The 11,135-nt window shown below is 37.4% G+C and overlaps 2 protein-coding genes across 6 annotated transcripts; both read right to left on the reverse strand.

The window, feature by feature from the left end:
- LOC109722067 (probable amino-acid racemase) lies at positions 145–3,003 on the reverse strand. 4 transcript variants are annotated; one of them, XM_020249948.1, is made up of 3 exons: positions 2,865–3,003; positions 1,497–2,670; positions 145–805 (listed from the first exon to the last, which is right to left on the reverse strand). In XM_020249948.1, exons 2-3 carry the CDS (start codon positions 2,178–2,180, stop codon positions 509–511), a joined length of 981 nt encoding a protein of 326 aa, XP_020105537.1. In that variant the 5' UTR covers positions 2,181–2,670; positions 2,865–3,003; the 3' UTR covers positions 145–508. The 4 variants fall into 4 exon arrangements, with proteins under 4 accessions (XP_020105537.1, XP_020105538.1, XP_020105536.1 ...); XM_020249949.1 differs by having other exon boundaries at positions 1,497–2,697; positions 2,865–2,965; XM_020249947.1 differs by having other exon boundaries at positions 1,497–2,351; positions 2,476–2,959.
- Positions 3,646–7,357, reverse strand: LOC109722070. 2 transcript variants are annotated; one of them, XM_020249954.1, is made up of 3 exons: positions 7,132–7,357; positions 4,504–4,735; positions 3,646–4,406 (listed from the first exon to the last, which is right to left on the reverse strand). In XM_020249954.1, the coding sequence occupies exons 2-3, from the start codon at positions 4,714–4,716 to the stop codon at positions 4,110–4,112; spliced, it is 510 nt and encodes a 169-aa protein (XP_020105543.1). In that variant the 5' UTR covers positions 4,717–4,735; positions 7,132–7,357; the 3' UTR covers positions 3,646–4,109. The 2 variants fall into 2 exon arrangements, with proteins under 2 accessions (XP_020105543.1, XP_020105542.1); XM_020249953.1 differs by having other exon boundaries at positions 7,118–7,357.

An 11,135-nucleotide genomic window follows, 5' to 3' on the forward strand; every position in this document is an offset into this window, starting at 1 on the left:
CTTTCTTTTCTTCATCAAGCTTTCTATACCCACATAGATAGCGCTCGTATTCTCCATCAATGTTGTGCTATCGGCATGGATAGAGAAAGAGAGACACTCTAATATTTGGCGAACAAGTGTTTGCGTAGCTTGAAACACACCAAATTTGGAACACAACTGAAGGCTCTCCCCGGAAACTTTAAATTCAAGTATTCAACTAAACCTAATGGATTTGCTTACAAATGAACAAGACCGTCGTAAAACTGATATGAGCAGAAAAGCTGACAAGGCCTTGATTTGCATTGTAACCTAGAAGACAAGTATCAAGCTAAAGAACAAACCAACAAACTATATTCTATGATTACATGACTGCTGCGTGTTTTATGCCGATTGATTACAGAAAATCTGGTCTATCCACAATTCTGTGCCAATTGATTACGGAAAATCTGGTCTATCCACAATTCTGTGCAACCATTGAGGATACGCTCTTTAAAAGGGTTTCTCCTATAAGATGAATACAGGATGTACATCATTCAACCACATTAGGGTCGTTTCCTTCTAATGATTTGGCCCATGCTATAGTCTCCCTTGCCAAAATATCCATAGGGTCGATGCATTTCTCAAGAAGGGGATCATCTCGAGGTAAGATTCTGGTAATATCATCGGAGGCAAGAACTATGGTGTTGACAGCCCTCACTAAAAGAACTTGGAGTGCTATCCGTGAAAGAGTTCTTGCACCCTCCATGTCCTTTCTTCTAAATGCACTGACAGCTGGTACAACAATGTGCTCCATGGTTGCTTTGTCTGGATACACTACCTCAAAGCCCTGATGAAGAACATAACAAAATAGTATAGTCAAATAGCTGTGTCGTCCGGGTTTCAATAGATCTTGCAATATAGATAATGATAATGCTCAGAGATTGCCAGTGAAATTTACTTTCTTGGCTGCAGAGACTGCTGTATGGTCACTTTACATTGCGGTCAGTGCTGATCCAAAATTAGGGCACAAATAATGATCGATATTTTCCTGTTTTAATTGGAATGGTTTCAAAGAAGCCTGATCGGTACATCTTAAAACAGAAATGACCAAACCTAGTTTATGAAGCCAAACTATCTTTACCCATGTGTTATTAGTGTTATTTCTTTTTGCTGTGATTTGGTCCATTTTAGGACAACAATGCCAAAATTAGCTATATTTTTATAAGAACTGCACAAAGGAATACTTTACTATAGCAAATTGTTTTAAAACAAAGTGTCATTAACGTAATCTTGTTTATTCAAATCTTTTGGAAAAATGGGGAGACTTTTCACTCAGTATGAGAAACTGAAGCGTGAAATGTTAACATCCAAAACTATAGAAATTGAAACTGTTGGAGCAATTTCGAGCACTCTGCTTAAACCACTTAAAATCAGAACTTCAAATGACAGTAGTACACACATTCCTGCCGGTTGAGAAACTAAAGAGCTCTGTTGATTAAGAACAATGCTCAAAACTAAGATAAGCGGGGTATGCTTACCTCGTTCTGCAGTTTCTCCTGATAGAAGCTAGCGGTTAGAGGATAATCTGTAGCAATAAGCCCTATACGCACATTGCTTCCAGCTTCAATTGGCTTCAGGTCGGCCGCCTTGAGTTCCTTGGCAACACAGTCGCCCACATGAAGAAATGGCACTGAACAGTCATTTGAAATTTCCTCATGCCACCTATGAGATGCATGACACGGCATAACAATGCAACGAGCTCCAGATCTCTCCAAGAAAACTCGCTTCCTCCGTAAACTCCTCACGATCGAAGTATAATCGGTTTGGCCGTTGTTGTCTCTTGAGCTAGCATTTACATACTCTCTGGTGAGAGTTGGATCGTTGCAAACGATAAAAGGAAGTGATTCCTGACTCTCTTGAGAAGACCATGCGACAAGCTTCTCCAAGAAAGCGAGAGTAAGAGCAGCAGACACCCCTCCTATGACACCTACTGTGTAGGGTAGACTGAGCACAGGGCCACTGATGAGAGCAGCTGCTGCAGATGAAGGGGAACCCGTGTCCAAGTTCTTCGATTCAGAAAGTACTCTGCCATTCCCATCAGTCTTCACAAGGAGTGATGATTGTTTTGAATTAGAAACAGAACAACAAGGCCGAGATTTGCGATGGGTTCTATTGTTCCAAAACATTGAAGCTAACGGGTAACTCAACAATTGGCATGACATTACTATGCTCCTGTCGAGAGCACCCTGGGCACCCCCACCCTCCTGTGTTAGTGGTATTCGTAGACCTGTTGCGTTGCTTCTTTTGTTAATTCCTGAGCAAGCTAATCACATCTTTGCCGTCGTCCGTTCCGGGAGCTACCGAGATATCTCGGCGATGAAAACCAAAGGCAACTGGTGATTTCACTCACATACGTTTTACCAAGGAAACAGTCAGGTATTATGCCATAGATAGGATCACCAACATTAGTAATTAGAGAAGGCTCACCTATGCTACCAAGTTTGAAATTATCACTACCTGAGATGACCCTTTCGCTGGTGTTGTCTTCTTTTGGACTGAAAAGCTTTAGACCTCACGCCCCACGCGCGCACGCGCGCGCGCGCTGAGAGGGAGAGAATTAAGAGAGCCAATAAAGTAGCCTTCTCTTGAATCTCTTGATATGCAAATTTTGGCCAGGGCGACCAAAGAAATCCACCTCAGATGAGTGATGGCCTAAGAAAAGAGAAAAGGATCACCTCGCTGAACCCCCAGAGAGCCAAAAGAAACAAAGAAAAAGAAAAAAAACCACAGTAATGAGCGAAGAAACTCTAATAAGCTAGAAGTAGACAAAGCAAAACATCATCAGCAAGTTTGATTTTTATAAGGGTGGGTGTGGGCGGAATAGCATGGAGACTGAAAGAGCCTACTTTCGAGGGCCTTCCTTGTGGATGGAAAATCTGACAAAGAAGAATCTCAATAATGCGAGAAGATATCTTGGGTTCTGCTGCATATAGATAAATCCAAGGGAGAAACTGCAGTAGGAGAGAGAAAGCGAGAAGAACCCAAACCAACCCATCATTATTTGATGACGTCTCTCTCCTGGGCTCTGTCATTAAACTAGATCCCTCGGCAGGGCCAGGTTTACACGGTCGTAACGCTGGTAGAGGAAGAGGGAGAGGTTCCGGGCCTAGTGACTCTAATCACTGTGGCTTTGCCTGTGGTAAAAGTTCCTTCCCGATACAGAAACCTAAGTCCCCCCAGGCCCCAGCTAGTTTAATAGTACGGGAGGACTATCTCATCAGTCCCTCTTTGGCGACCACTTTTAAATCTCGGGATGAAGAGGACGTGATGTGCAACGCTAAACGAACATTTTCACACCACGGTAAATTCATATCTACTCTAATCAAATATGTAAGCCTACGCTAAACCCATGGTGCAGCCCGCCAGTTTGAATTTCAGTACTATGTAGTCCGAAGCGCGCTCTGTTTCATCCTTCTGTACGTTTGTTCATTCCTTTTTCTTCTTTTCTTCTTCTTCTTTTTTCATTAAAATCTGAACATGATAAATAAGGATTGTTTCCACATGGTCAGCACTATAGGTGACTCCTGACTCAGGATAATGTCAATGCGAGAGGTGACTTGTGGATAAGTAAGCACACGATGACCCAATATTCACGCAAAGATAAACATAATAATAAGGACGGGACAATTTCCAATCCGACAAATTTCACATGATAAGTTTGTTTCAGTACCAAAGTAGCCCAATAATTGATATAAAACAGGCACATGCTTTGCCATTCTCATCGCTGGAGAAGGCACAATTGGACAAGCAAATGGTGAACATTATTTTGTCTTAGAGCAAAAAAGACAAAAAGTGAAACCCAATCAACTGTGTAAGAAAAGTTCCTTTCACTTAGAAAGGAGCCCCACCATCATGCAATATATTCCCATTTAATCCGAGATCAACAGGCACTTGCAGTGTAATGTTTGAGACGATAAAATCAAATCAGAGATGTGCAGGAACTATGTTACAAAAATTGCATGCAGTGCACCATAGATAGTCATGATTTATACTGTAAAACCTCCAGTAATAAATTTCCAAGCCAGGAAGAAAAGAGGAGACGAAACGATTAACTAGCAAGAGGGAAGAGACCGTGAGTCACCATGAAGCAACTATTTCAGTTTGGACTTGGCCGAACTTTTCAGTGGTTTCGCTACAGAAACAGGTTGAGTACTCCTAGCTGCCTTCTTTATACTGTATGTTATAGATGAGAAGGCACAAACGAGTGCAATCAGAATAGTTGGGTAGACATAAACAGCTTTTGCGGGATCTGTGTTCGCTGGCTTCCCAAGAATTCCTTCTTTCACTAGGCCCCAAACGACCAAAAGGGTCCCAAATAAAGTCATCCTCCCTGGATTCACTACGCCAACCAGTGCTCCAGCAACACAGAAGTAGCTTCCAGCAAGAATCTGATGGTTTGACAAAGTTGGCTTTTTCAGTTCAGTCAAAATGCAAAAAAACAATAAGCACTTGATTATATCAAAATGCATGTATCAAAGAAGATACCTCTAGACGCTGGAGATCAAGCAGCGCCGAAGCATTTTTGGCTTCTGTAAGGTTGTACATATGAAGCAGATTGCTCCAGCTTGGAAGAGTCATGTTTGTGACGAGAGAACTGGCTACAGCTCCAGGATAGAGTAGAGCCTTCACAACAGCTGGAGGGAATATCTCATTTGCAATCAATTGAGAAGAAGTCACCTGTATTGGTGTTGTACACATCCCTGATCTGCATGGAACCCTGGAATCTCACGAAAAAGAAAGAGTCTAAAGTATCCACCGTATCTGCCTAAGTCAGTTGAAGTTAGGAATATAAAAGTTGCAAAGATTTGAGTAATGCAAGAATGCAACAGACACTCCAGGCACGATTTGATACAAAATAGGAATCGAAATAGGAATCGAAATCGGAATGGAAATGAGAGAACCGGAATAGAAAACGGAATGATGAAAACTCTAATTTATGTGGTTCATAAGAGGAATCAAAATCGGAATCATATTCAGGTTGAAATTCAAAAAAATATAAATATAAATATAAATATAAATTTACTATTCAAATTCGTAATCAAAATTTGAATCCAAATTTGAACATAAAATTTGAATTTACAGTTCAAATTCAAGTTCAAAGTCAAAATCTAAATTTAAACCTAAATTCAAATATCAAAGTTCTAATAGAATTTGAACTTAAACTTTAGAAATTCATTATTCAAATTCAAATATAAAGTCATAATTTATTCTAAAATTAGATCTAGATTTATTGTTAGTGAAGAAAAAAGGAGTTCTTTTCTCTATCCCTTCTGGAAAATCAAATTTCATTCCCACCTCTATGGTGGAAATCATTTTGAAGGGATTGGATTCTACCGGAATGAAAATCGGTATGCCAATCCCTCAAAGCAAACACTAGCAATAGGAATGGATCATTCCAATTCTCATTCTAAGTCTCCAATCCTTCAAACCAAACACGCCTTCACAGTATAGGACACTCTGAAAAGCAAGTGACGAGAACATTCAAGGTTTTACTCTCTACAGTTGAATCAGAGTTCAGATCAAACACGCTACCTTGCCATGAAAACATACTATCATCAAAATGATGGGAGCAATGTTACATCACATTAGAATAAGCAGGGAATGCAATTTAAAAAGCTACAACTGAAAAATATTATGCTACCAACTAATATTGAATATGTAATAGTGGAAGGGAAACCCTCCATGGATTCATAGAATTAAGAAGTAATTATAAGACCAAAATAGAGGCAAACAAAGATTCTTTCCGGTATGTGTTGTGTGTAACTGAAGTATATTGTCATCTAATACTAGAATACGTGTAAACTTGGACCTCCACAGAGGTCCAGAACTCGCAACAATGAAAGCGAAGCCTTATGCTTTATTTTAGTTTTCTATTTCTGGGAGAATCGTCAGGTCAAATCAATTACAAGCTACCAATATTTCTACCTAAAATATGACTCAGGTAACTTCAAACAAAATTTGAGCATTTGGATTTCTTAATACACAATTATCGATGTACAAAATTGATCATTTGGAATTCTTAATACACATATTGCGTAAGGCACATGAATCTGGAAGAAACAAGATTTCACATATCAAAACTAGAATCAGATGACAAACATATAAATCAATGTGAAAGCATTGGGATCTTCAATTAGGAAGAGATTTTAGAGCGTACTGTTTTAACACTTTGACTAATAATAAGATGCACAATGGTATTGATGAATGCTGTGAGAGATGAAGATATGAGTGGATTAGTCAGATCATTTTCTGAGCAGGTCTAGAGTAGCATATGCATTTGATGCGGTCGTCTATTGATAGTTGTTTTAAAGCAAAAACGCCGGTTCCATCTCTGGAGGTTAAATTTTTTTAAAAAAGAGAAGTTTACTTCGTCAATTTGATTTGCGTCAACCATGGTCACTGAATATAGATGCCCGGTGTGGAAGTGAACAAACTGTGGCTAAAGTATGGAAAAGACTAATGCCAGATCATGAGAAAATCAGCTATTTGCAACAAAACGGGAGTTTGGCTTACAATTACGAAGGATCGAGGAGAATGTATTCCTAAGGATTATCAACTACAGATTAAATAAGCCATCATTTTCTATTCTCTCTCTGTGCCTTTCCCGCTACCTTCTCTTTCTTGGAGGTTCAATACCTTGTAGTGATCGTTTATCCTTTTTGATACCACAGAACTGTATCATTTAGCATACGACACGATTAATTGAGAGAGAGAGAGAGAGACTAAAAATTCGAACTTTAGTGACGATACTCTCTGACAACAAAAGAGAATAGATCCCCCATTTTCTTCTCCTAGATAAATCCATCTTAAAGGACGACAATTACCAAATCTAGGGCGAAACTCCCTCGTCCAACGAATAATCTGGTTGAATTTAGGAGAGCGTGACGCTTCGGTACCTCGAATTTCAATACTGAACCGGAAAATAAAAGGAAAACCCAAGTTCCAGAACAAATGTTTCGAGGAGAGCCCCAAACGAAAGCAATAGAAGTCTATGATACGGTTCTCGACAGCCATAGAAAAATAACATGAAAAGCATCAAAAGATGTCCGAAGAAGGTGATGAGATCTGGTTTTGTAAGCGAGAGCTAGTTGTTATTTACCTGAAGAGAGGTACCTGGAAGATGATGATAACGAAGTAAATGAGAGAGGCGTAGTAGGAGATCCTGCGGCTCGTCAGTCGCTGGCTAGAAGCAGCGGCAGGGGCCATCGGAAAACTTCTCTTCACCTTTTTCTTCGTCCGATCTGCAGGCGACGAAACAGCCGGAGCCCGAAGGCGAGTATCATTGTATTCTTTCCCTTTTTTTGTTTATAATATATATCTTTTGAGAGAAAATATCTTTGTATCGACGAGTCCCCAATCTTTTGTACAATTCCATTTTTGTTCTCTGAGCGATTTTTTGGGCCTTTATTTTTGTTTTGCCTCGGCTAGTTTTAACTGGTTTCATGGCTCTAGGTCCAAATGTGACTTAACTGTAAACAAAACAATTACCTTAAATTAGTTGTGCCTTATTTTTATTTTTTTATTTTTCACATTCTACCCATCTAAAGAATAGAACATGGTTCACTTTGCTTATCTTTAAATTCTTCGGTGTTTATTGTTTGAACTCCAGATGCAATTTTTATTTTGGACTTTCTAAGTCTCGCTAAAGTTTTTATCTAAAATGACCTTTGATGTGTTATGTACTATCGAACTAAACTCTTTTGCCTAAGTCACATTTCTAAATAGCCTTTGGTCTAGTTGTCTATGAAAATTCGAATCTTATGCTGAACCAAAGCCTTTTTGGGCGCTAAGCGTCGTTTTCGGATTCATCTTCGTTTTAATGGCAAAATTAGGTGTCAGTAAAATCAAACTAATTTTGAAAAAATAGATTTCTAGTTTCGTTATTGAGATTTTGGTTCGGTTGAACAACTTTATTGAGAACTTTAACCTTAACATTTAAAATTTTGAAAATCTTTAAAATGTTTAATTTTCCATGTATTTTAATTTTTATTTAATATTAAAGAAAATCATTACCTTCTAGATCCAATGCATCTCTACATTCATGCACCGTGCACCTAACGGTTTGTTGGATATTTTTCACTAATCATATCATTTCTTGGACTGCAGGAACTTTCATACATAAAATTAGTATTTGATCCGTGCGATACACAAATAATATAATAATATAAAATAACAAAAATTATTATGTGATGATAAAAAAAATATTCTAATTAATATTATATTTTTTTAACAAATAAAGAAATATACTATTAATCTTAATTCTAGTACATATTAAAGTACAAAAGCAAGAGAAAAAAAATTATGGACCAAAGTAAATACTCAAGTAAAAAGCAAAATTCAACCATGCACTATTATCTATGAATTGGTGTGCAAAATAATTTGCATTACATATTGATGTGCAAAACAAAATGATAATTAAAATTGATATGAAAAATTACAAATGATATTAATATTTAAACTTTTATATTTGACACAAATTAGAGTAAGCACACACATATGAGAGACATACAAACTTTCAAGACTAAAAAATATATAGATGTTGGTCTTCAAGAAAATATAAAGAAAAAAAAACTTTGTTGCCTACTTATTATAAAGTTATCTACAATATAATTTGTTTTGAATATAACTGTCAATCTAGCCATATTTAGAGAATCTATATTTGTATTTGAGCTTGACACGTGGCAAACATATAGAAAGCCACGTGTCAGCTTCTCACATAGGGTTCATAAAGGGGTCTATTTTAGTATATAATAATAGATAATAGATAATAGATAATAGATAGATTTAGAAAATCTATATTTGTATTTGACATTGACACGTGGCAAGCATATAGAAAGCCACGTGTCAGCTTCTCACGTAGGGTTCATAAAGGGTTCTACTTTAGTATATAGTAATAGAAAATCTATATTTGTATTCAAGCTTAACATGTGGCAAGCATATAGAAAATCATGTGTCAACTTCTCACATAGGGTTCATAAAAGGGTCTACTTTAGTATATAGTAATAGATAGATTTAGAAAATCTATATTTATATTTGACCTTGACACGTGACAAGCATATAGAATGTCACGTGTCAGCTTCTTACATAGGGTTTATAAAGTGTCATACTTTAGTATATAGTAATAATATCCTAGAAAATCTATATTTGTAATTGAGCTTGACACGTGGCAAGCATATAGAAAGCCACGTGTCAGCTTCTCACATAGGGTTCATAAAGGGGTCTACTTTAATATATAGTAATCGATATCCGCACCTGCCAATATCCGTGAATTTTGCAATATCTCATTTTCTCAATATCTCATTAATCCACCTACCATTTGAATTTGAGAATATAGTTTTTCCTTCTTACGCGTAATATCCACACCCGCCAATTCTTTCGCAACGTAAAATCCATGAATTTCGCAATATCTTATAGAATAGTAAATAGAATAGATATGTAATTTAGAAAATTTATATTTATATTTGAGCTTGACACGTGGTAAGCATATAGAAAGCCACGTGTCAGTTTCTCACAAAGGGTTCATAAAGGGTTCAACTTTAGTATATAGTAAATATAGTAATATCCGCACCTGCCAATATCCGTGAATTTTGCAATATCTCATTTTCTCAAATATCATTAATCCACCTACCATTTGAATTTAAGAATATAGTTTTTCCTTCTCACGTGTAATATTCTCATCTGCCAATTTTTCCGCAATGTAATATTCGTGAATTTCACAATATCTCATAGAATAGTAAATAGAATAGATATGTAATTTAGAAAATCTATATTTATATTTGAGCTTGACACGTGGCAAGCATATAGAAAGCCACGTGTCAGTTTATTATATAGGGTTCATAAAGGGTTCTAATTAGGTGTCAGTAAAATCAAACTGATTTTGAAAAAATAGATTTTTAGTTTCGTTATTGAAATTTTGGTTCGGTTGAACAACTTTATTGAGAACTTTAACCTTAACATTTAAAATTTGAAAATTTTAAAATGTTTAATTTTCCAAGTATTTTAATTTTTATTTAATATTAAAGAAAATCATTACCTTCTAGATCCAATGCATCTCTACATTCATGCACCGTGCACCTAACGGTTTGTTGGATATTTTTCACTAATCATATCATTTCTTGGACTGCAGGAACTTTCATACATAAAATTAGATTATAGATTAAACTCATAAGAAAAATAAAGGATAACTATGTACATGATGCTTGTGCAAATAATAGTTTATCTTCCAAAGTAAGAATTTATGTAAAACAATTTAAAAACTGTGGAGATGTAAATATTAAAATCAAAAATTTGAGAAGCAGAATAAAAATTAACTAAAAGCTTGGCAATATCTCCACGCATATTATAAATAGAATTGAGCTAGAATACTTTTAGAAGTATCACCCCCTTTTTACTTCTAAGTTTCTAGCCGTTGAATCTATTCCTTGATTGCTAATAATCTTTGGATCAAATACTATTCCACCTACTATCATCTATCACCACCTACCATCATCATCCAAACCTTACATTTCTCCATCCAATAGTTAAAAACTCAAAAACACCAACCTCTTGGTGCTTTTGAGAGTATTCTAACTTAACTCTTATAAATACAAATTAGCCAAACTGTAAAGTATAAAATAAAACGCCTTGAGGAAAAAGAAAAATTTAATGACAACACTAGCCCTCTTAATTATTCTCTGCATAAAAATAATAAATATTGAAAATTAAAAATTGCATGCAAAATTTACGAAAATGGGTTGGGTGGCACATGGGCCGCCCAGCTTGGCACAGCCTGGGACGGGCTACAGCACGGCTACGGTACTGTAGCACCCGTGTTGGGCCGGCTCGGCTTAGCCCGAGCCTTTGGGCTGTGCTGGGCCGCTCCTTTATGGCCCGATAGTCCGGCATGGCAAGACAGGACCCACTTGGGCCGTACAAGTCGGGCCAGCACGACTCAAACTGCTAAGTGCCGTAGGCCTTGGGGCATGATCTCCTGGGGCCTCCTCCCCATGAGCTCTCCTCCACAGGTCTAACCTTGGGAGGAAAGGTGCCTGTGGCGCTTCCTACAGTGCCCCTGCCCGTGGCCCTGACAGGGGCCCCCGAGGACCACGCGTCCCCCCCCCCGTGGCCTCCCCTCCGGT

The sequence above is a fragment of the Ananas comosus genome, linkage group 16 (assembly GCF_001540865.1).
Source record: "Ananas comosus cultivar F153 linkage group 16, ASM154086v1, whole genome shotgun sequence".
Classification (NCBI taxonomy): domain Eukaryota; kingdom Viridiplantae; phylum Streptophyta; class Magnoliopsida; order Poales; family Bromeliaceae; genus Ananas; species Ananas comosus.